The 26,327-nt window shown below is 37.3% G+C and overlaps 1 protein-coding gene across 1 annotated transcript in view; it reads left to right on the top strand.

The window, feature by feature from the left end:
- Window positions 1-1,208: 1,208 nt before the first annotated feature.
- arhgap25 (Rho GTPase activating protein 25) overlaps window positions 1,209-26,327 on the top strand; it is a 27,240-nt gene continuing 2,121 nt past the window's right edge. The window contains exons 1-9 of the mRNA XM_015396295.1: window positions 1,209-1,756; window positions 6,092-6,294; window positions 7,097-7,184; window positions 7,311-7,424; window positions 14,503-14,707; window positions 16,039-16,171; window positions 16,262-16,335; window positions 23,719-23,840; window positions 25,199-25,353. Coding sequence (XP_015251781.1) covers window positions 1,696-1,756; window positions 6,092-6,294; window positions 7,097-7,184; window positions 7,311-7,424; window positions 14,503-14,707; window positions 16,039-16,171; window positions 16,262-16,335; window positions 23,719-23,840; window positions 25,199-25,353 — 1,155 coding nt within the window. The 5' untranslated portion in view covers window positions 1,209-1,695. The remainder of the gene's footprint in view (window positions 1,757-6,091; window positions 6,295-7,096; window positions 7,185-7,310; window positions 7,425-14,502; window positions 14,708-16,038; window positions 16,172-16,261; window positions 16,336-23,718; window positions 23,841-25,198; window positions 25,354-26,327) is intronic.

Raw genomic sequence — 26,327 nt, 5'->3', positions numbered from 1 at the left:
AAAGTTTACAGCATCAGTGCTTTAGATAAAGATTAGGTTCAAAGTCTCACGTCCAACTTATTTATCAACCTTCCTTTGTTGTTTTTGTGTCCTTTTTGTTTTTGTTGGGTGATGGCAGGCGAGACTTAATCCTTCTAACTTAAACCAGGTGATTTCTGTTGACATGCGTTAGTGTAGCAGGTAGGCAAAGGTTGGCGGAGTAAATCAGAACTTTATACAATAAACCATCTTCTATTTCATCTGTTTCAGTATATTACCCAGACCTTATCTTTCCCCACAGTTTCAATGTATTACATCATTCCTCAGGAGTTAAACTACTTATTTATTGAATATTTAACTCTGTTGTAGTTCTGAGACATAACTAGGTGTTTCTTTAGTATTTCTGTCAAAGAAAATATTCCTTATTGCTATGTGAGAAGACAGTGTTAAAGTAGGTAAGGAGTTTCTTCGCTCTAACTGTGCTGCTGTTATTAGGCTCCTGTCCTGTTTGCAGCTCGGCTACTTGTTGCTTATTGTTTAAGGAGTTTCCACCTAAGTCATGCGACTGAAAGCACTTGTTGTTTTATTTGAAGCCTCCACGGCTCTGCAGTGGTTGTATGTTCTGTTTACTTTAGGCTCTGCAGCTCAGCACTGCCCTTTCACTGCCTGGTGTTGTGATTTGCCACTAGAGGGGGCCTGAGCTCCTTTGCTCAGCCTGTTGACTGTGACATTGAGACTGCACCTCAGCTGAGGTATTTGGCCCTTTGTTACTTCTGCATAGAACAATCCCCTCAATGAAAGAGCTGATTTACCAGAGAAACTGTCTTTTCGGTTCTTCCTTGTGGCACCACTGACCTGTCGTGCACTGTGTTTTTGCCAAGAGCGTCTCAGAAGAATGTATGGGAGTTATGTCTGTCCCTTGTGTTGTGCAGGCTCTCCTATGTGAACTTTTTTGGTTTTAAACTCTATTATACGCATAGATTATCTTTTAAATCTGTAAAATTTCTCTATATTCTTTATCTGTGCAATGGCTTGTTAAATTGTACAATATCTAGAGAAAAAAAGCCGTATTTAATGCTGAAATGTGTTTTGGCTATGTTCAGAGAAAAATAAATGTATTTAAAGACATCATGTGGCGTGCTGTTTGCTTCCTTCTCTATTTTACCACCTTCCCCATTTTGAAACATATTCTATTTATTTCCTGGCACCAGTCCCTGTAAAAAGCGTTTGATGATGGAGACCTTTCAGTCAGCAGCGGACTCAGACCTTGACCTTTTAGAGAAGTGAGTGTTGGTGCAGCAGCTGGATGGATTCGTCCCACCGCAGCATGAGTCGTGAGGCAACATGATCACTGAACCAGTCATAAACTAGAGGCATATAACCATTTCCTTTAAGAAGACGCTGGTGGTTTCTTTTTTTTCTTTCTTGACATCAGTGAACATTAGTCACTTGGAGACTGCACTGCGTGACGCCTGTGTACCCTCCAGCGACTCCTCACCATTATTAGGACGGGCACGAACATGGAAGTAGCGGCGACATGAAGGGATGCGTTACAGACAGCTGCCATAAGAAAAAATAGAACAATTAACACACAGGAAACAGGAAGTGTGATCTGTATTATCACAGTTTGTGTGTGTTTGGTGTGTTCGTGTCAGGGAGTGTGTGTTTCAGTAAGGTGCATGTGGGAATCTAGGCACCTACCTGGGCTGTTGGATAATGTCTCTGAAACTACGCAACTGGGACTTCAGCACCTTCAAAGCTGAGACAGCTCGGATAGGTAAGGTGTGGTATGGTGCTCGCTTCGCTGCCTGTAGAGCTTCCTCTCTGCTTTTTATACTGACCTTGTGGTTTAAATTGATGCTGTCATCTAGATATTTGAAAAAAATGTCTTCCCTCTTACAACTCTAATTTGTTCTCTTTAAATTTATGGGATTTGTTACGTAAATGTAATGACTGGTGTGTGTCTCTGTGTGTGAGTGTCTGATTATAGAACAAAATTGACTGCTCCAGTCTGCGTGTGGGGTTCTCATTGTGGGCTTTCCCCGTGGTTAAAAGTTATACGCTGATGATAACCAGATTTGCCCTTAGAACATATTTCTAAAGCACAAATCACTGTTTTGCAGTTTATCTTGTTCGTTTTTACACAGAACACATTAGAGGCTTTGCCATTGGTTCATAATTCACATGTCTTTGTGTTTGCATCACTTATTTCAACGTTACTGAACCTGGTGGCTAGACTTTACCACGCTGTGCTGTTTGTTCAGGGTGGACTGCGTTAGTTCCTCTCATGACATACTGTTGCAACATTCACATCATCAGAGATCTTGAAGCTATCAAGTCTGCACGTCTTTTTGGCTGCTCTGTAATCAGGTTTTACAATCAGCCGAACTGGATGTTCAGCACACTGGAAGGAAGTAGCTGCTTGCATGAGTGTTTGCTATTTTTGTTTCTAAAGTAACTCCCAGTACAAATGCTTACATGGAGCAAAATACTTTTACTTTTGTGAGATATAAATTTCTCAAATCCTCCTTACTCGAGCACGGCTTGAGGTAAGGGGGACTTGAGGATTCCTTAGAAGTTCACTGATGCAGACTCTCAGCAGGAAACTGATGCAATAGCTGAGTTTCTGCAAACATCACAGAGCTCTGCCCACCTGTTTTTATGAGTGTGCTTTTTACTTACTCTTCTTGCCTTTTTAGGACCTTTAAATGATAGCTATTCTACTCAAGGCCAATAGATGCTTTCATCAAGCCCAGCCGGGTAATCAAACAGTTGAACATTTTCTTTACAGTGATGTTAAGATAAGGGTTTGCATGAGGTACCATGAATTAACAGAAATTTAAAATAAATCTTATGAAAATAGAAATGTAAACATTTGTGTGAGTATTATTGCACAATCCATCTGTCAAATATCCCTTCATGAGGATCTGAGAGGTCAAGTTGAGTCCTTGAGAATAATTGTTACGAAAGAAACAACCTGACAGAATTTCCTGATGGTTTCCTCTAGTGCTGCGTGCAATGTTCATTAAATGTTTTGACATTTTGTAAAATGCAATCAAATATTCATGTTTGTAATGGCATGTTGCAAAAGTATTAAACCTTTTTATATTTTATTACGTATTATTATTTACTTCTACAAATATTTGTTTAATTAAGATTTTACAATATGCATACAAATACATTAAACAGAAAAAGGAGCTAGTAATTTTATGGGAGCTGCAGAAATAAACAGCTCAGGTTGAAGAATTTGTCGAGGACAAGGATTAGGTGAGCACCAAGTCACTGTTAAAATAAGCAGTTGGAGGTCCTGTGCCTTATGTTGCTAGAAGCCATACAAAGGGACCTAAAACGGATGTAGAAAATCAGACGATGTTTTGTGGCCTATATACAAAACTCTGTGGTGAAAAAAGTAACACTGAAGTTCTGCCAGAGAGGCTGGTTGTAGCATGATGCTGTGGAGATGGCTGTCTTGTTCAGATACAGAGATGCTGGTCAGAATTGATAGGAATATAGATGCAGCTCATTGGTCAGTATCCCCAGAAGAAAACCTTTTAGAGGCTGCAGAAGTCTGAGGTGAAGGTTTACCTTCCAGCAGGGCAATAATCCTCACATACAGTCACAGCTGCTTAGATGAAAGCACTTCTATCTGCAAAAGTACACATATAAATAAAATGTATTTGTCAACAAAGTTTAGAAATGCATGCTCTTAAAGGATCTCCATCTGATCTGACAGCTCATGAACTATTTCAGAAAAATGCATTTGTTAGAAACATATTTTAAAAGACTTGCAACTGGAATTGCAAATGCAATTTAAGGAGCTGAATATAAACATACGCCAAATATGTGAAATTTTTTGTTAAAAAAAGTTTTTTTTTTCCACTTCACATACATGCTCTAGGTACGTTGATCTGTCACAAAAAAATCCTCTGAATTGAGATGTTGAAAAAGATGAAGGTTGGAAAACACATCTTCACGGCCAGCTCTCTAATAAGGTTAGAACAGTACAGTGTCTGTTAGATATGAACCAATCTGATCAAATCTGCCCCAGTTTCACATCTGAAATTCAACAAATATTTTTTTGTGTTCTTCTTTTCCAAGGATCTCTGGACTTATATTAACTTTTCTATAAGGAAATGTTTGGTAATAGGTTCTTCATTGCATGCAGTGAGCCTAGAAAAAAGGTTTTCATTTCTGTTATATGGCTTTCATCTGATGCTGGAGTAAAAATATTTACCAGAGGTTTGGAAAAGAAATGGACTTATTGAAACAGCTGTGTATTTCAGTCAACATGAATACATTAAACTCATCAAGTACTATAATACCTATGGCAGTTCATTATTACATACATTGTATAGATTTAGATAAATAGAAATTTTTCCCAAGACAGCAATCTCTCTATTCTTACTCCAAAAAGTACTATCAACTGCTGCTTTTGAAGTGTTTTCTTGATGTTCACATTCAGACTGAAGCAAGTCAAGTCAATTGAAATATGCATGTACTCTGAATAAACTGCAGACATGTCACACTGAGAGAGACTGGTTATCAAACTAGGTAATAAATTTGTATTATTGAATTTGGTCAAAATGTCTTTCTATCCAATGAAAGGCAGCAGATTGCATCCAGAATTCCTATTTATTAGACTGTCACTTATATGTTTATATATTTGCAGTCCACCTGAATGCAGACCAGCAAACTGCCCAAAAGGATTGTATAGGTGGCTTCACTGTAGATGAATCAAATATTAATGCCAGGCTGGAAATGTCACACATAAATGCTGTGAAAACAGCAAAATTGAAGGAGCATCTTCTGTTCTGTCCTACATAAGCAGGTGAAATGAGCTTTACTTCTTAGGTTCTGCTACGCCACACTAAAAGGAGTCATTGAAGGCTGTTCAGATTTAAACAGGTTACCTCATCAGGAAATCTCTGGAGGTTTACTGAGCATCTCGCTCTCGCGTTTAAACATTAGCTGGACTGTTCTGCCTGGCTTAGATATTACTGTGGATCTCCCAAATCAACAGGTGAGTTCAGACTTGGTATCCTGGGACTTGATCTCAGTGGTGGATGGATGGATGGATGGATGGATGGATGGATGGATGGACGGACGGACGGATGGACAAACCCCCTCAGGTGGACTGAGTATGGCTGCTGCTTTATGGTCTACATAGTTCTGTAAAGTATCACTTGTTTAAATAGGAGATGTAAGGGAGTGAGGATGCTGCAATGATGGTCTATCTGCCACCATGAATGATTAATCACACATTGGCCCCGGTTAGAAGCCAGGGTGGGGTTTGATACCAGACCTTGCATGTGGGGTCATGGTTCCTCAACAGATGTTTGATCCTGGGAGGGTGGTGCTGCTCAAGTTAGACCAAAGGACTCTCTGGCTTTTAGGCTGAGATCTTCAAAGTTTAGCAAGCCTCCGGCTTGGATGTGACTACTTCCTGTTTACCCCTGACCCGCCCTTCTTCTTCTCTTCTCCTTAGTTATGTTGCTTAGGAAGACACAGTTGATTTGAGAACAACTGAGGCAAAGGGGCTCAGTCTGAATCTAGTTATCTCTGTGCTCCCACCAACCAGGGTGTCATTCAGGCTGTCTTCAAACAATCCTGTCTTCTTCTAGCACGTACAGCACAGCATCTTCTTATTCATTCCTGTCAACCTTCACAAAATAGTCTTTTCTTTTAGGTGGAATCTATCAGAAATGGGGAAATTCCTCAAAGTCAGTCAGAGAAAAGAGCTAATATGTCAACTTTGGTGCAACTAAAGCAAAGTCAAGTATCTGACCTCTCACTTATCGCATGGCTTTTTTTTCGATCACTCTCGTTTCTATAGAGCAATCAAGGCTGTGTTCCTGCAGCTTCAACAGGAAATGGCTCAGCTAACAGCAGCAGTTTCCTCTCAGCTTCAGCTGAACACAAATAGGTTGTAGTCAGCGCTGATACGCTGATGCATATTCATATAGGGAAGAGGAAGTGCTGAGAAGCAGCTGAATGCCCCTGATGTTTTGATAGTATTTCACTGCTCACACTGTTAGAGAGCAAGCTGAAGTGGCTGGTACAGGGGGGTAGCTAATTATACCTTTATCAGCTACTGTCTTGTGGTTTTCAACAGCCCGATCCAAAAGTGTGATTCCTGGAGAGGGGGCCCCTGGATCGAGCTCACCACGCTCCCCCGGATCCATGGAGAGGCCCCTGAAGGCCGGCTGGCTGAAGAAGCAACAGAGGTCCTTGGTGAAGAACTGGCAGCAGCGCTACTTCGTCCTGAGAGGCAGCACTCTGACCTACCACAAAGATGACAAGGAGACCACTGTACAGGTGAGACACAGACGCTTCTCAGCATTTTACAAAAGTAAATCATTAGAACATACTTCTTTCTGGGGAGAGGAGAGTAAATTAAAGATATTTTAAGACTCTACTAGTCATGCATTATTTAGTGTGCAATGTTCAAGGAAAATCAGTTATAGAATATGTCAGTGTAAAGTCAGTTTAATCATACGTGTTGATTTATTTAGATTTATAGGAACTGCATTGTTTTATCTCTTCTAATCAACACCACAAACACTTAGCTCTGTGCCTTAGTTTACTCACTTCCTGCACACAAATTGCTTCAGGCCTTTCAGACACGATTTATCGAACGTGCAACCAGGACATCATTGTGTTTGACTATTAAATATTCGGAAAAGATAAATAGAAACAATCAGTGAGCCTATTTGGACCTTGGCTGTGCCAAATAAATGTCACCAGTAGCTCATTATTTACTGTGAAAGAACTGAAGGTGGTTTGTGTGAAACCACAGTCAATTGAAATAGTTTTAAAAACTACAAGCTCAGTGGTATTAACACGCAGACATGCTGCTCTCTTTAAATAATGTCTACAAACATAAATTGCCCACCATATATGATATTTTGTTAAATTTGTTCTGTCTTCAGTGTTTCCAATCTCTGCTGCTTAAGTCATATTTGATTGAAGATATTTAAATTTAGGAACTAGAGAAAGTGTTAAAAACTGTAAACATCTCTCAGACGTAATGCAGATAAAAGGTGAAGTGGTTTGTTGTTCTAGGAGCTCTGAATAGCACATCTATTCCAACTTTGCTTTTTTTCTGTTTGGTCAACAGGGTGTCATCCAGCTACGATTCAGCAAAGTCAATGAACTCCCACCAAGTTCAGATGACCCTGGAAAGTACCTCTTTGAGATTATACCACGTAAGCATTAATAAACCTCCTAAGGACATGTTTTTGGTCCCACACTAAGAAAAAAGTATTTATGATAACAAATTTAGTTGCCATTGATTGCACTTGTATGAGGAAAAAATGACTGACTTCTCTTAGGTTCGACTGGAGATCGAGAGCGCTGTCCATACGTGCTCATGGCCAACTCCCAAAGTGATTTCGATGATTGGATCCGAGCATTACGCAGAGTCATTGGAGTACCAACGAGTGGAGGTTAGTCGAGTCCTTCTGATTAAACGCTCAGTCATTAACTTAAGCATCTGAGAGACATAGCGTGATTGGTATTTAGATGAGTGTGATTGGACAGAGCTGACACATTTATCACAGGTAACATCCTGGCTTAGAGATAGTGTTTTCAGGCAGTAACCAAAGCCTCTGACGATGAGGACATCAGATTATTTGGTTTATCTGCCAGGCAAATATAAACCCCAGGGTGGAAATGGCCTGACAGTGTGATAGCTAAACACGTGTTGATTGTTTGTTGTTTACTGCATCTCTGTGATTAGGCACAAAATAGTTTTTTACCGAAAGGTGTAATCAAATTTGATCATTATATAGTCTATAACATTTATTTTTGTTTTATTTTTCTTGAATAGACTTGATGATAAAATTATAGAATAAGGACCTAGTATGCTTACGCATGGTTTCTAAGATTCTAACCGAAGTATAAAAACAGGATATCATCGGATTAATAATTCGGCTATCTGCTGAAGTATCCAGCCACCAGTCAGGTGGTGTAACAGACGTTCTATGCAGAGGTTTTACAGGCTTTTTCACTGCCTGCACTGTAGTAAATCTTCTCATTACCTCAGAGGCAGGCAGCATTGCTGTATTTTGTATTTTAAGACTGCAAACAAAATGGTGATTTTTCCTGTAGAACATAACTCCCTGGAATGTTTTAAATTTATTTTCTAGAAATCTTAATCTGTTCTCAGTACTTTACTTATAAATGTGAGAACTTCTCTCAAGCTAGAGTAAAGCTCATTTCTAGCTGGACTAAAATAGGGATTTCAAGAACATTAACCCTTTATAGATACTGTTTTTGATCACTTGCATACTTTTTACAAATGGAGTCCCCTCGTCCCTCAGTGAGGTCTAGAAGCACAAGATCTATATCCAGCCATTTGGCAAAGATACTGCGACATGGCTGTACATCTTATTTTGGCATTTAACCAATTAGATGAGCCCTTGAATGATATATTACTTAATGTAAATTAAGTTGGAAAACAAAAGTGAACAAGTCAAGAAATAATGGTTAAAATCTAATTGAAAAGTTAAAAAGTAAAGTAAAAAGTTAATAAGGTAAAAATTATATTTAGGTTTATAAAAAAAGATGTAAGTGCCAGAATCAGCATTAATGCCTCTAAGGTTATGTTTTAGCAAAAAAATGTGTTTCTTTCACTCAGTGTTTCATGAATTTCTTATTTATTTCTTAATATATTCGGGCAAGTTGGCATTTCTTGTTATAAAATGATATTATTTTTGCCATCAAAATATTCTGAATATATTTTTTGAATGTTACAAAGCTAATAAGGTCTTGCCCTGATTTCCAATAACACTATTGGCTTGAAATTTGGATTTTCAAAGTAATTCACTAAGTGCCCTATAAAGGGTTAAGCAAATCTAACCCCTCATTTTATTCATGGTCGACTCAGATATAAACTTCATATGGTCTTAAGTGTTTATCTATCTAATTTTAGTAACTTTTTAAATAGTAAATTTACTTAAGTAACTTTTATTATATCTGTACTTTACTTGGGTGTTTATTTTCTGAGGAATTTCTACTTTTATTTCCTAAAATAAAATCTGAACAAAAATATCTGTACTTTCTACTCCTTACTTCCTTAGAATAGAATAGAATAAAATAGAATAGAATAGAATAGAATAGAATAGAATAGAATAGAATAGAATAGAATAGAATAGAATAGAATAGAATAGAAAATCCCTTTATTGTCCCATAATGGGGAAATTCTGGTGTTTACAGCTGCAAAAAGATAATAGAAAATATGGTGACTCAAATGTGGACCTTTAAGAAGGCATAAGAATAACATAATAGTGAAGAGTTAAAAAATAAACAATACAATTCTGTACTTTAATGTGTTTCTAACTATATAAATATTGTCTACATATTGATAATAACATGATGTAACAGCTGCTCAAAAACTGAGGGAGAATTCAGAGCTTCATGAGAATTAGTCCAGTTGGAGCCCAGTTTGTTGATGCTGTGAATACCAGAGCTCTAAAAGTATAACTGCTCATGTGGGACTTCAATTTAATTCAGTCTATATCCTCCTGGCAAAAAGTTTCCCTTAGAAAACAACTAGACCAGCTCAGTATAATTTATGTTTTCTCTACCAGAACAGTGAGCAGAAGATGAAAAACATGTTTTTAAGGAATGAGGGTTTTAAACATTTTGTTTTAACATTAAAGGCAAAAGGTTTATTTTATTTCTGTACTAAGTGTAAGTACAAAGTACAGCCTGATTTTTTTTTACTTTTATTTTAGTAAATGAGCTCAGCTGGTACAGTTATAGTTTTTTTTATCTCCACTCCAGCACACCTGATTTAAATAATTGCATTCACTCCTGCTGATAAAAGCAGAGGTCTGTTAGAGACAGGTGTGTGGGGAGTCATCCTAAAACATGCAGGGAACTGACCCCTGAATATCCCCTGTTTTAAACACCTTCAGCCATGGAAGTGATTGCAACAATCAAACCCATTCATTTGGTGGAGGGATGGTAATCTACGTTTTAATTGTAGTTTAGAACAGGGTTTTTTAACCCTTGTCCTCAGGGCCCACTGTCCTACATATTTTAGGTGTTTCCCTCCGTCCAAACACCTGATCGGAATGAAAAGGTGATCAACAGGCTTTTGCAACATTTTATGTCTGCCAATGAGATAATGCAATCATTTGAATTATGTGTGTTTTAGTAGTGGGCCCTGAAAACCAGGGGGTTAAGAAACCCAATTTTAGAAGGTCTGTGGTCTTGAGCTAAACATCAGGCATGTTTCTATGGCAAACACTGCAGCTGTAGCTCCGTGCAACGACTGAAAAATTCGTAGAGTGTATGCCCGGCTTACGGTAAGTGAGACTTCAGTAGCTGTACAGAAGTGTGATATGTTTGAGTCACTTATTCAGAGCCAGCTTAAGCACAAAGCTGCTAAAGCTTGGAATCCCTTGATCATTTATAGCTTTTTCAGTATTTCTTGAATTATCTCAGAAATTATCTGGGAGATATTTTTGATTATTCTAACTGCTTAGCATTTCATTTACTTCAATACTGCATTCTCTAAAAAAATCTATTAAACTGCCAGAGATCTAGCAAGGTCTTTTTTTTTTTTAATGAAATCTATCCATGTGGGTCACGTGGACAATGTCAACAGCAAACCTCAAAGCTTCAGATTTGTTTTTCCTGCTTTTATTGTCATCACACTGTCACAAGTACAGAGCAACGAAATGCACTCTCTGCATTTAACCCTTGGGGTGCAGTGGGCTGCCATTGTGCGGTGCCCAGGGAGCAGTGTGGGGTTAAGGGTCTTTGCTTAGGGGCCCATAGTGGCAGTCCGTGGGAGTGGGGTTTGAACTCAGAACCTCTGGGTTCAAGCGCAATGCCCACTAAGCCGCCACTCCCACTGGATGTCTCTGGAAGAGGTAACAGTAAAACATTTATTTACCACTGAGTAAACTCAATTTGATTTAAATCAATTTATAATTTTTTCCAGTTGGTTTTCTGTTCCAGTGGAAAAGCATCTCTCTCCTCTTTAGAGTTTCCCTTAAAGTGTAAATGGACTATACCTTCACAATGCTTTTCTATTTATAAAGACCACTAAAGCACTTTACCACATTCACCCAATCTCACTCACAAACACATTCATTCACCTATTTACAGAGGTAGGTTGATGACAGGCTAAGACTGGAAATCTGTGATACCAGTGGGCCGGTGCTAATTTCAGCGTGCGAGGGCTGGCCCTCCTTTTATCATTCCGGTTACAAGACTTGCTAAATAACTCAAGGACATTAAGAAGAAAGTACCTAAATGATGCATGCAGTATATATAGCCCTTCCTTGTCATGCACATCCTTGTTACTTAATTATGATAAAACTAAAATGCTTTCTTTAAACCAAACTACGATAATCATCTTATATTTGGTGAATTTGTGTTTGAATATTTTGCAAAAATATGTTTCGGTGCATGATGGGGTTTGCATCTAAAGGCTAACGCTTCCAGTCTTACGTGCATTGTTGCCAGGTTGGGATGTGTCCCAATCTGGCAGTCTAGGATGGGTAAAAAAAATTTTTCTTTAGATTTATGGCCTAAGAGATCATTAGACTTTGGTTCAAAATGGGCAAGATTTCGTATATCCCGGCGTTTTATGAACACTTTTTGGGCTGGAAAACAACCCTGCTGATGTGGTGAATTTGGATGTTATGCTGCAGCAGTCACTGTTGCGTCCGTTTTACTAACCAAAGCCAGTAAAACTGCATCATAGAAGTCTTGATAATGTTTGTCGTGTGATGCTAGAAGATAGATTGATCGGTTAATCCACAATGTGTTTTCGCATTGTGTTTCACATTTAAGACGCAGGCGTTTTACTGTGCTTCTATTGGGGGGTTCCATATGTGGGCCGGCATAGATGGAAAAATGCCAAGGCTGAAAATCATTCCCAGTCCGAGCCTGGTGGATGAATTTGTGAATGTTAATTTCAGTTTAACATAATGAAGCTGGAATTTAACCCACAACTCTTGGGATGACTGAGCCATAGTCGACCCAAGTGTTTTTCTTTCCCTCCGTGAAGACTTATTCACTAGTGTAGCTCTTTTGCCACAGCTGTATGAACTGAATGTGACACTACTTTTCCAGTTAACATTTCAACAGCAAAAACTGCAGACATGTAAACTAAACTAGTTGGCTTTACCAACAGTTTATACCTAAAACACTGCTTAATAAAACAACAGCAGGTGCAGGATTTTCAAACTGTTTCAGTTTCTTTGGCGTGATGATTCAGACTTAGACTTACACAAACTTTGTCATTTTAACGTGACAAAAATGCTTGTTGCATACAGCTTGCAACAGTGTAATGATACAACACTGCAATATCACAACAGTATTGTAATGATATTGCATTTTGGAGTAGATAAACATTACATTTTGGTAAAGTGCAGCAGTGATTAGAATATAACAATGTAGGAGAAAAACAATCCAGTTTAAATAATGGTGCAAAAAGGCATTGAGATGAAAAAGTTCAGTGCAGTGAAAAATAGGTATGGTGCAAAATGCAGTATAACATTGAGTTGTCTTCTATTTAAAAGGATGATAAAAGTACAGCAACATTGGTAATGCATAATAATGAGGTGCAGATTCCAGTTTAGAGTTAAACAGTTCAAAATCTGATGGCAGACAATCAGAAAAAGTTGTTGCAGAATCTGCTGGACCTGCATCCATTGCTGCGAAGCCTCTTCCCAGAGGGCAGCAGGGAGAACAGTCCATAGTGGGGGTGTGAGGGGTCGCTGATGATGTCACGCTCCCTATGGTGCTTATGTAGAAGCTGGTGAGGATGGGTGGGGGCAGGTGGGCTCTCCTCATCCTTTGCAGGAAGTACATGAAATTGTAATTTCTCCTGTGCCTGCTTGCCCTGTGCCCCCATGACATCTACTTATAGATGGGATCCAGTGTAGACACCCTTTATCTAGACTGGACTCATCCAGCAGCTGCTTCACACACTATATCATTAGGAAAGATGTTTTGGTCAAAATAGGTACTAAACGAAAATAATATTTATTTTTTTTTTGTAATTGAAGCACCAGCTTACACCAGTATGAGTAAATACTTTATGATTGTAATTTCTCCTTTCTTCTACAAACTTACTTTTATAAACTGGATGCCTAAAGCAGGTGCAGATAATTACCTCGTTCAGTCCAAATCTGCAAACTGTCTTGTCTGTATGAGTTTGAAATGCAGACAGCTTGTGAACAATAATTTTCCGTGTACAAATCTTATAGTGACAATCAATTCTGAAAGCCTCAGTGGTGAGAAAGCCAAATAAAAATGCCAAAAGCCATCTAATGTAAAGTTATTGACACCGCCCTGGGGTGAATAAAGACTCATAAATACAAACACATATTGTCACAATAAAAGCAGCTGTGTTTGTGGTGTAAGCTTGTCACATTAATGCTATTTAGAGGTTAGTTCTCTTTGTTCTCTTTTCTGTTCTTCTTAGTGTTACATTAAGAGTACAGCTGGATCCATGTTGTGTTGAAATCACACACAGGCTGAAATCTATTGACTGAATGTTTAATTGTCTAAAGTCTGTTGGTGGTTTAGGATTTAGTTAAAAAACATGAGCAAAAAACAGGATCATGAAGACCAAAAACAGACAGGCAGCCAAGTCTTCACAGTAACTGTAACTTCAACACTTTGGTCTGTAAGGAAGTGCAGCAAGTAGAAACCCAAACAAAGTCCTATTTTAGGTTTACTTCAAGCCTTAAAACAGGCAACGACACTGTCTAGGAGATGTTGCTCTCAGAAAAAAATAAAAAATGTACAATTTTGGCTTACTATGGAAACCCCCACACAGCCACCAGTCATTAAACACAGTGGGAACTCTAAAAATGTAGATTTTTTTTTTAAACAAATGGATTGTATAGCAATAATAAAAATAAATGTTTCCTCAGTATGAGATAGATCAATGACTTACATTCTTATTCATTGTTGAATCTCATAAGATCAGGGACTAATATGGAAATGCCGAGATATTTCAGGCCTCTACCTCATGAGTTGGGTTTTCCGTTGGTCATTCTATTCTTCTACAGGCTTCTAGGTTGTCAGACCTCACCAGATGTGGTAAGTGAAAAGGAAGACAGTGTGTGTGGTTAATCACAGTTCATTTTTGATTTAAAGGACAGGCGATAGATTCTTCATAGTTTTGAAACTTCTTTTTTCTCCTAGTCTTTTGAAAAGAAGTGTACATGTTTGAAAAACATTTACACTCATTTTGTTCTTAGATTATTTTGTCTGACATTGTTAGAGGAACTAACATGTCTGATTAAAAATCTAAAGTTAACAAGCATGCAAAGGGGAAATGTACCGGTATACTATATATATATATATACTTCATAGGACTGTAACAAAGTTCCGGTGGCCCACTGAATGCAGGTCATAACATTATAGCAGCAAACTGTCTGCGTTTCTGAGGTTTTGTAATATAAAAACAAAATCCTGTTTTGATCAACACTAACATACTGCTCTAAAGAGTCAAGAATCATCAAATCTTCTGTGTTTCTTCTCCAACAGTTTTTGGAAAGAGTCTCATAGACACATTAACATATGAGCAGCGCTTTGGACCTCACACAGTACCAATCCTGGTGCAGAAGTGTGTGGAGTTCATCACAGAGCATGGGCTGGAAGAGGAGGGAATCTTCCGCCTTCCTGGTCAGGACAACGCAGTCAAACAGTTCAGAGATGCTTTTGATGCAGGAGAAAGGCCGTCCTTCCCAAGGTAATGTACTGACAACAGTAGTATGAAAAACAATATGGGTTGCATGCTTTTAATAATTCCACTGTTTTGCTAATTATACACCAAGCAAAGTAAATCTAAGTTGTAGAAATTCTGCAATGGAAAATCATTTAATAGGTCAAGGTCTGACCTATGTGGAAAATCTACAAGTAAAGAAAGCCACTGCCATAAAAGGAGACATTTCATAAAGCAAAAAACAAACCAAAAAAAAAAGGAGGAAAGAGAGAGAAGTAGAGTGAGACTGAAAGATTTCAGCATTCAATGAGCTGAGGGCGAGACCACATCCTGTTCTAACAAACTCAACATCACAAGCTCCTCTGACAGGGCACTGCACACTAGAACGTTCCTTTGTCCCCAACTTGTTGCCTGTATTCTTATGTATGACAGGTTAAAAGCTGAGGCCAGGCTAAGCAATGAACCAAATTATACTGCTTAAAATATCAAACACATGTATAATCATGAAGATTGGCACTTGTATAACAATAAATAATGTAAAGTAAAAGGTATTAGTTTTTTTTTTTTTACCAGGATTTATAATTATATTGCATATTTTCCCTGTTTATAAAACAAAGCAGAAGCCAAAATGGAGACGCTGTGAATAAAAGTACATAAAAACGCCCCATAACTCATTAGATTTGAGACTCTTATTTCAAGACAAGCCCAAATCATCACCGTCATCATCCTCAACATTATCATGATCATCTCACCACTTGGCATTGCATGTAAGATGTTTTTGCCAATAATTTGGGTTTTGTTTTTTTCTAACTGTGCTCTACTTTGGTTTTAAATGTCAAATGGCCATCCTCCAAGTGGTCTGTGGTTTAACTTTTACTAAGGCCTTTAAAGTCTGTGATGGATTTCGCTATCTTTTATTTTTTTTATTGTCTAGCATTGAGCTGAGTTTGCTTTGAAATACAATCAGATTAGTTTTAATGCCTGATATGAGTCTGATTTGTTAAGAAGCCTTTACACTGTGGAACGATGGGTTTTGGGTCGTATCACTGCCATATAATCTCTTGTTGATAAGTTGTACCAGAGCATTTTTAAAGGGCTGATGCAAATGTATTTTTGTCCACATTTCAAAAAGATTTCCTTTGCTTGGTAAAAAATAAAAACACATACAGCCTTTTCACTTTGACATGACTAAAACCCTTTTTTAATGCAGAGGGGAAAATATGTTTATTTACACCTAAAAGCATGGAACAATCCCTATAACACTGAAGAAAAAAAAAAAATTATTTTATGCTTTTGATCCAGGTTTTATATTAACCATAATGCTTTTAGAAGATGTTAACTGTATAATGTTTCCACAGTGACACAGATGTCCACACGGTGGCGTCGCTGCTCAAACTGTACCTGAGGGAGCTTCCTGAACCTGTGGTACCATGGTCTCAGTATCAAGACTTCTTGGACTGCACTAACCTGTTAGACCCCAGCGGCAGAGAGGTATGCAGTATTACCAAGGAATTTAGCAATATATCTGAGCACACTTTATTTTTAACAGGCTTTGAATCTGTTGGATATGTGTCCCTGCAGGGCTGGGAAAAACTGGAAAAACAAATAGCTCTTCTTCCCAGAGCCAACTACAACATTCTCCGTTATGTCTGTCGGTGAGTGAAACATTGATGCACACACCAAATGGAAAAGAGCATCCTATATTCCCATAGTCTTCACTTACCTGATATTTCTTGCAAATGACATCACCCTGCAACTGAAGGGTTGTTGGTTCAACTCTGTCTCTAGATTTCAGTGGTGTTGTGTTGCTGGGCATAACACTTTGCTTGCGTTGCCTATTGATGGTGATTAGAGGGCTCTGTGTATGGCGTCTGTCAATGAGCCCCGGGGCATTGAATGGGTGAAGGAATGAATGTAGTGTTAAGCACTTTGGTCAATTCTCCTGACTTGAAAAAGCTGTATGAACAGGCTTTTAATCATTTATGTATAGTTGCAAAAACATATGCAGTCTGACTACTGGTATGTTGATCTCTCTAATACTGACTCCCATTGATCTCCATTGTTTCTAACAATTACCGCCCTAACCCTAAAGGAAGCCCAATTCTCCAGCCTAAACCTAGCTTGTGAGGACTGGCCAAAATGTATTGTTCCAGCTCTCACGAAAAAGATATATAAATGTCTGTTAAAAAGATCCAAAAAGTCCAAAATGTCTATTAGATGTAATAATTTTTATTTGAACTGTTGAACAGATACATTTTTATTGTATTTCAGTCACTACCGACTCAAATATTTCCTGGTCATGAATGAGAATAAAAGGAAGACAGAAAAATGGTGTTTGCTCAAATGCAGCACCATCACTGCGCAACTTCATGAGCACACAGGGACGGGCTGCCAGTTTGAGCACCCCTAAAAGGCGGATTTATTCCATGTAAAGGCTCAGAAAGTATAGGACAAAGAATTCAGGCAAGATAGACAGTGGAATAACTTAAAAAGCGTCAATTTAAACTATTTGCTGCAGATCTGCAGTAGCAGTGTTTAGGGCTTCTAGGGCTGTAATGTCTACTGGGGAGAAACACAGGTTAGTGACCATGATAATCTGATGGAGGATGATTGAGAGTCACTAACCTGGTTTGACATTTCAGTCCATGCACAGTGAACATGGCAGACAAGATGCAGAGGACGCTGCTTCCAGGCACTGAAGCCTAGAAGGCTGCAGAACTGGCAGGAGGTCAGACCCAAGCAGACGAAGGAAGGCAGAAAAATCCAGGTCGAGGTTAGAAGGCAGATCCAGGATCAGTCCATAGGAAGAATCCTGCAGATGTCCGAAGAAAGGTCAGGCAAACGGACAGGGCAGACAGGCTCAAAGGTCCGAATACAAAACAGGTCAGGATCAGACAAACATAAGAAACTCTCTACAGCAAAGGCTCAAGAATAATCTAGCACTGGTGGCTGGGACCAAGGAGTTTAAATAGAAGCAGGTGTAGGTGGATCAGGTGAGCAGTGATGAGAAGTAGGGCAGAACTAGACAGGTGATTAAAATGATCAAGCCAGCCATCAGCACCAAAATCATGAAAGTCCAGGCCATTGGTATGTCTCGCTCATTACACTGAGTACCTCCATAAGGCTCCAACAGAGGGGCATGTCTCTTTTTTAAGCACCCTTTAAGAGTCTTTGCTCACAAGAACAGGAACAAAAAGGATTAATCCAGGTTGAAATCAGTTATAAAACCTGAATACTGACTCAGAATGGGATAAATGTAAGTCATGACTAATTACCTATTAATCAAGCATGGCTGGAGGGGTAAGTTTATACTGTAGTAAAAAGCATCACTGTAATTACTGTGAGGAACAGAGAGCAGGGGGACTTTCATCTAAGCTACAGTTATACTTAAAATCTCTGTTTATGATAGAAAACAATAGTCTGTGTGGAATTCCAGCTGGATTTACAATGGGTGTCAAACCGATATCCTGCAACCTTTAGATATTTCCCTGGTCCAATATACTGTACCTTAATTAATTGGCTTATTTACATCCTTAGTAACAGCCAAGTTCTCCAGAGTTCTGCTAATGTCCTAATTAATTGACTAACGTGTGGGTTAAAGTATCAACTCATTTAAAACTTGTAGGACACCACCCTTCAAGACTGGACTTTGACACCTGTGGTTATGTTAAGATGAGAAATAAAAATCTGGGGTTTCATTTTTAAATAATTGCATAAAATCTACACTTAAAATTGTACATACACCAGATGTGAAGATAGATTATGGCCCCTCAAAAATTCAGATTCATAAAATCATGCTCAAGCACAAAACCAAGCAATTTTCCTTTGTTGATCACAGCTCTACCTCAAAGTGTGTATCCGAGGCTCCACCATCTGTTCGTCCCTCTTCACATTCAACCATAATTGGTCCATGCAAGCACTGTATAAATGTCAATGTATTTTGAAAAGAGCCAGCTGATGATTGCCTTTCATGGTTACCACAGCCAAAAGAGCAAAATAAATGCAGTTTAACAGAAGCCGAAATAGATATGTTAGTGAGTCATGTGTAGCCAGACAAATATGTTTGATAGCTGGAGTAGATTAATGGAAGACTTATTAATGAGGATGTCCAAGTCTGATGCGGACTGATCATATTAACAAAGAGACCAAGGCAGCAATGCACTTATCACTGGCGGTGACATCTCAGATTTATGGATAATTCTAGACAATTATTTTGTCCTTAAATGCTATCTTAGACACAATTGGCTTTGTTTAAAATGTGAGTAGTCTCACACCTTCTCATCTTCATACTTTGGACCTTGTGCTGACATAGGGCATTGAATTTGAAGGAATAACAGTATTTCCTCAAACCCCTGTCCCTTTTGATCACAATTTTTTGTAACCGTAAAGTTACATTAACAGCCTTCTCCCCCAAAAAAAGAAGGTTTAACTTTAGCAGATCAATATCATATGATGCAGTTATAAATTTTAAAGAATCTGTTCTACTTTTTATTTCATCTGTATAATTGATGGGCCCAACAGAGGGGAAACATTTAAATTATTCCCCCTCACAAATCGATTATTTTGTAGATGTGGTTACTAGTTTCCTGCTTACTGGACAATGTAGCCCCTTTAAAAATAGAAATACTTTAAAAATAGAAACCTGGCTTTAATGCAGAGCTGGACGCTTGAAAGAAAAATGCTAGGAAACTGGAGAGAAAATGGTGCTCTACTTACCTATGGGAATCCTAACCAGTCTGGAAAAACCCTTAACAGCTGTATAAAATTGAACCATCCATTCCCACTACTCTTAGCAGTAATGTTTTTTATGGGATTCTTTGTAAATAAGATAGATTCTATATAAAAAAAAAAAAAAAAAAGGTCATTGGCATCCCTCTAAAACGTCAACTTGTATGTTAGATCCAGTTCTAGAAATGTTATTTCAGAAAGTTTTCCATCTGATTTCCTCCTCCATTTTAGATGTGATTAACCTATCCCTGTTACAGGGATATATATCTCTGGCTTTTAATGTAGCTATAATTAAATCTTTTCTTAAGAAATCTTAAGAAAGTCTCTTGACCCAGATGACCTGGTCAATTATAAAGCTATATCCGATCTTCCTTTCTTTTCGAAAATTCTTGTGAAAATAGATGATATTTCAATCAAATGTGTGAGCACTTACCATAATGAACGTTTTAACAAGTTTCAATCTGGTTTTAGAGCTCATCATAGCACTGAAACAGCTCTAGTAAAAGTCACTAACAATGGCCTCAGATAATGAACTTTTATTTTTACTTGTCCTGTTAGATCTCGTTGCTGCATTTGACACAGTTGATCATAATATTCTTTTAGAAAGACTTAAATATTTTATAAGAATTAAAGGAACAGCATTAGACTGATTTCAATTGTACCTGTCTGACCAATTTCAGTTTGTTTACGTTAATGATAAATCCTCCTCAAGCTCAAGGGTTACCTGTGGAGTACCACAGGGTTCAGTACTAAGGCCAAATCTGTTATTCAATTATATATGATTAGCCTTCTGGATCTCACTTAATATAGTAATATCTTGGTATCATTTTTGATCAGGAACTGTCGTTCAAATACAAATACATTAATAGAATTCCCTTCTGTCATCTCTGGAATATTGCAAGAATTAGAAATATCCTGTTCAGGGGTGATGCTGAGAAACAAGTGCATGGCAATTCGTTACCCCCTATTGTAATTCACTGCAGCCAGAGTTCCGATTAAAATTAAATAGATTATATTTGAAGAGAAGCTATTCCATGAAGAGAAGCTATCCTAGCTTCTGTTCGTTGGCTTCCTGTGAAGTCCAGAATAACATTTGAAATCCTGTTTCTCACATACAAAGCCTTAAATGGACAAGCTCTGTCTTATATCAGTGAACTGATTGTACCCCATGTTCCTAACTTCACTTTTAAATCTGCAGGTTTACACTGAAAAAAATCAACATTTAAATAAGCAATTTTTTCTTGAAATAAGTGCATTTTGTCTTGAATTGAGGAGGTAAAAGAGACATTTTGTCAATGGAACGAGACAATTTACACTTAAAATAAGAAAACACAATTGCATTGTCTAATTTCAAGTGCCTGTTATCTAATCATCTTATTTTAAGACTAAAAATACTCATTCCATTGGCAAATTATCTCATTTACTTACTCAAATTAAGGGTAAATACACTTAATTTAAGACATTTTTACTTATTTCTAGATCTTTTTTCCAGTGTACTTGTGGTTCCTACATTTCTAAAGAATTTCTAAAAGTAGAATGATAGGCAGATCTTTTACTTATCATGCTCCTCTTCTGTGGAACCAAATACGAGTTTTAGCCCATGAGGCAGACATCCTATCTACTTTTAAGGGTATGCTTAACACTTTCCTTTTTTATAAAACTTATAGTTAGAGTGGTTCAGGTTATTCTGGGCTTTCTCTATGGTTATGCTGCTATTGGCTTAGACTGCTGGAGGACATAGTTTTCATCATTCTGCTTCATTCTATCTCTATTCTCCTTTTTATTTGCTGGTTCAATCTGTAACTTTATGCCCTCTCTGCTGTTCCTCATCATAGTAGCTTTGTCTCGATTTTCCTTTTTTTCCTGGATCGAAATATCAGCTGTGCTGCTGCCATCAACATCTATGTTTACAGATGTTGGAGCTTGGCTTGTTTTTCAGTGTAGTCCTGTTTTTCTTACAGTGACTAACTGTATGTGCTCTCTTTCATCCTTTGACATGGGAGCTGGCTGGTAGCTCGTTTTCCTGCCTCTGTGTTGCCTGAATGACTTATTGCAATCAGCTGGATTTTCCTTGGATAGAAAACTTAGAACAAATCTGAGTGGATGATCTGGTTAAATTATCTCAGTAAAATGCCTTTAGATTATATATGTATATTTGCACTATACATCTATAAATTGAATTGAATTTAATTAAAGTGGATTGAGGCAGAGAGTTAGTCAATACTTGACTATGTTTAACATTTGTGAGCAATTTGATGCTGGTATGAGCTGTCTCTCAAGACCCCCAGAGTGATGAACACCTGTAATTAATTTTTAAAAAGCTGGAAAAATGGGAAAACAGCACAGCTTTATATAAGATTTTATATGGGCTAAATGGTCTTGTTTATGCTGCATCATCTTATATATAGATGTTTCCCCATTAACATGGATTATTTTGAATATTTAAAAAACAGACTGGAGCATGACTTTTTGCATGGATGGGTAATTGGATCAATTTTTCCAGTACTGGACCCCGTTTACCTAGAAAGATCAATTAGCTCACAAACCACTTTTCATATTGAATCAGGAAATTTGACCATTTACAAAGTGTCCAGTATAGGAAAATCATCCATTGTGCAACATTTCAGACTGGTGTTTTAAAGGTATCTGAATATTTAGAGCAAACAGTGTGAATTTCTTACACCAAGTTAAATTTAAACATTGATATGTGGCTTTACTCATCCCATTGGTTATCAGGGAGAGGAATGAGGCACTTTGACTTTGATATAAGCTGCTTATATATCTTATTTGTGTGACAGGTTATCTTAGCACAGCTAGCATTTATCAAACATTTTACATGCAGCTTATGATCCAATGAAGTTGATCTACGATAACAGTTTCAAAGGAAGTGAAATTAAATGTCTGAGAGGAATTATGATATATTTATATTGTATGATATGACATATGGTAATTACATTATATATTATATAATGTAATTAAATTATATGATATATTCACTTCCATACACACACAGTCGTCATCTCTGTCGTCCATTTCCCCTCTCTACAAAATATTTGTATGCTGTAAAGATAGAGAAGGGAAACCATTTTCACGACAATTTAGTTTTTATAGATCACGACGTTTGCCTGGACTTCGGCATATGCAGGTTTCAGGCCTCATTTTGTGTGTACACAAGTTTTAAAAACAACACCCTTCTGCCTTAGTTGAGTGAAAATCAAATCATTTATTCCCTCATGAGCAAAACACATTAAAAGGACCTCAGATCATTACATTGCTGCAGTCAGTTCAGTTATACATTTAGATGGAAAGAAGTGTTGCTTAATGGCCTGGAAAAGGTAAAGTTTAAAAGAGAAAAAACTATAATAAAAAGAAATGTAAAGGATGAGGCTCAACATTATATTCTGAATGCCACAAATAAACGACTTTCTCTAGCCATTGCTTCTTTATTCATTAGTGGAATGAAGAGCTGTAGGGATGGCTATAAAACAGAACAGGTTTAAAAAAGAAGGAACATATTCAAATACTCAACGTTAATCATTTAACTCATAATAAATAAATAAATGTTTGACTAAGATTATAGAAAGTTGAAGTTATCACAGTTTCTGTCTGTGTTTTGTTTGTAAGAATCAGCAAAAAATTAGATAGACGTTGTTCTTTATATTCCCAAAGCTTCATTGTCTCCCTCAGTAAAAACAAAATTTTTTTTTATCAATCGTAAACTCTGTGTTTCCTCAGTCTTTAATTACAGAGGGAAAAAAACAAATATGTGATGTAAACTAATGCAAACCTTGCTTTGTTTGATACACAATACTTAACATTGAAATATAATTTGCAAAAAAAAAAAAAAAATAGCACAGTCAGATTGTTCTCTATTCAAATTTTAAAGAGAAGATGGAGGGATGTTTCACCTTCTTTATCCCCTTCTAGAAGGTGCTGAAAGTCACACCTATTTCGTATTTAGCACCCTAGGGCAGATGCTCCCTTCAGACAAATATGTATATTCGTTATTGAACACTTTAAAATCAGCCTCTGATTCTTTAGCTTTGGATGCCAGGAGACGGACTGCAATAAAATGCCATACCGTCCGGTTCATAGTATTTCAGTATGAACACTGTGAGCCCTGAATCTGTTATATTTGATGCATACATCTGTGGCCATGGAAGTGATTGGAACTCTGGATTTCAAAATAGTGTATATTATAGTTTCTGGCTGTAAAATGAAAAGGTTCTGTGTATATAAGGAGTTCAACAAGGCATTGTACGATCAAGATATTCCTGCTCTGATGTTTGCTGCTGTCTCTTTGTTTTCAGGTTTTTATTTGAGGTGCAGCGACATTCCAATGTGAATAAGATGAATGTGGAAAACCTGGCTACTGTGATGGGAATCAACCTGCTGAAACCTCAGATAGAAGATCCGGCCACTGTTATGAAGGGTGAGACCATCCTAGAACTCATTGGTCTTTGTTATGTACTCCTAAACAGTAGTAGTTTAGGAGTAGTTTAGTTTAGTTTACATAATTTTAGTTTAGTTTAGTTTAGTTTAGTTTAGTTTACATAATTTTAGTTTAGTTTAGTTTTGGAATAGAGATTGTTATTAGCTGCTATTAATAATACAGGATTTGCAAACTCCAAGAATACAATGAAATAAATAAAAAATCCAATTAGTTGGTTTCAATAACATTTCAATAACAAAAGATGAGATGTTGAAACATTACATGATAATTTGCTTCCTCATAAATACTTCTAAGTGCTACAACATGATAAATAAGCTAATCAGGGCAATAATTGCTGTATATCATTGCTACATATAAAAAAGCAAAGAAATTGTCTATAAACAAAAGTACTGCAGCAAATTAAAATAAAAAATTAATATGCATATACATATATAAATAGTCGTGTACTTGCACATACACATCTCAGATCGAATAATTTCAATTGACATAGTTTTGAAAATAACTGACTAATTGTGGTTCTGTATTTCAGTGAATTTTTATTGCTTTGGTTTAAGCTGCTGCAATGACTGGTTCAAATAAATCTGGTCCTTTTGAATAATAAGTTTATTAGAATTTAGAAATTACTTTTTAACATGGTGTCTTTCTATGTATATGTACTGTTAAAATAGACAAACTAAAAGTTAGATTACCAGTGGACTAGTATAATGATTTGGTTAAAGGTTGAAAATTCAATTCAGGTTAGGTTAGGTTAGGTTACCCTTTATAAAAAAAAACACCATAACCATCATTTATAAACTGTAAAGACCCATTTATAAATGGTTTAGATGCAGTTTATAAAGGATTATCAAACATTAATAAAATATCTATCTGTTAATCAATAATTAATGGTCTCTATACCATTTATAAATGATAATTATTGTAAAGTGTAATCTCTAAAAAAATGTATTAATACCAAAAGGAACTTAAATATTGCAATAATTCAAAAGCTGTTTTTTTTTTTTTTTACCAGTTTTTATAGCAGCTGGTGGAAGGAAGGACCTTCTGTGGTGGGGAAAATGGGGGGAAAAACAATGTTCTTTAAGGGTCAAAGAAAACAGTATTTTGAACGGTGACTTTTTATCCTGGTCTTCAGGGACCACTGCCCTACATGTTTCAGATGCCTCTCTATGATTGCATGACCTCCCCAGGAGCCATTGAGTCCAGCAGAGGGCTGTTCTGTATGAGTCATGTTTGTGGCAGAAAGGAGCCTAAACCATGAAGGGCAGGGGGACCTGAAGACCAGGACTTAGAACCTTTAATTTAGAAGATAATCTTTTGCATTTTTTTTCTCTTCACAGCGACTCCTCAGATCCAAAAGATGATGACTGTGATGATTAGACAGCATGAAACCTTGTTTCCTATCTCCAAAGATGTGCATCCAGCATCCCCTTCAAATAAGACTGAAGCTCAGAAAAATGCCCCTCGAAGCTTTGTTGGTTGGGAGTCTGCAGAGGTATGGACTTCAGATATGGGGGGTGTTGGGGGTTGATATATTCTCAGTATATAGGTGTGATTTCCTTGTTATCAAATTCAGTGAGGTTCTGTGTAATGAATTGTAAAGTTTTTTTTTAGCAGAGTTAGGGCTACCTTTGGTAAATTTATATCCGTTTTTTTTTTGTTATTTTATGAAGTTTATTTCAATGGCATCGATTGACCAAATCTTAACATATCATCTCCTGACAGTTTCGAAACAATTCAGTCAAATCATAATGACATATTGGTTAAAAAAATTTTTTTTTACTGTAAGTAAGTAAATCTATCTGATTGCATCTCCTGGATGACCATATAGTGACAGTAGGCAGTTGCTTGCATTGTTTCACTGACCTTGGACCCTGCATGTATGCAGGGAAAGTAGAGAGAAAAAAATATGTCCAGCAGAGCCAGGCTTAGTGAGAGTGACCTTCTGCTGAGGCAGACTTGTGGTTCAGAAAAGATAATGTTGGAAACAAAACAGCTGGAACAATATCATACAATATATGCTTTGATAAAGAAGCATTAATTAGGAGCTTAATAAATAGAAAAAAAAGTGCTCCCTTTTTGCTTTCTGTGTTACCAACTAGAAGACAGACATCCCTTCTACATACTCTAGGCCAGGGGTGCTCAAGTCCAGTCCTCAAGAGCTACCATCCTGTAACTTTTAGATGAATCTCTTCTCTAACACACCTTGAAAGGCTCAATCCCCTCATTGAGCCAAATAGAGGCATGATAACGAGCCACTCATTTGATTTAGGTGTGTTAAAAATGGGGTGCAACAAAATGTTGCAGGATAGTAGCTCTTGAGGACTGGACTTGAGCACCCCTGCTCTAGGCATTTTCTGAGAACAAAAAAAAAATTCAATTTCTTATTTCTTATTTGATGTTTCTTATATATATATGTATATATGATGATGACAACACCGAAACATGGGCTGCCTTTTCTGTATTTAA

This window comes from Cyprinodon variegatus, unplaced genomic scaffold, assembly GCF_000732505.1.
Source record: "Cyprinodon variegatus isolate N-32 unplaced genomic scaffold, C_variegatus-1.0 Scaffold789, whole genome shotgun sequence".
Classification (NCBI taxonomy): Eukaryota; Metazoa; Chordata; class Actinopteri; order Cyprinodontiformes; family Cyprinodontidae; genus Cyprinodon; species Cyprinodon variegatus.
Note: the sequence above shows the minus strand (reverse complement) of the source record. Positions and strands in the feature narration are given on the sequence as shown.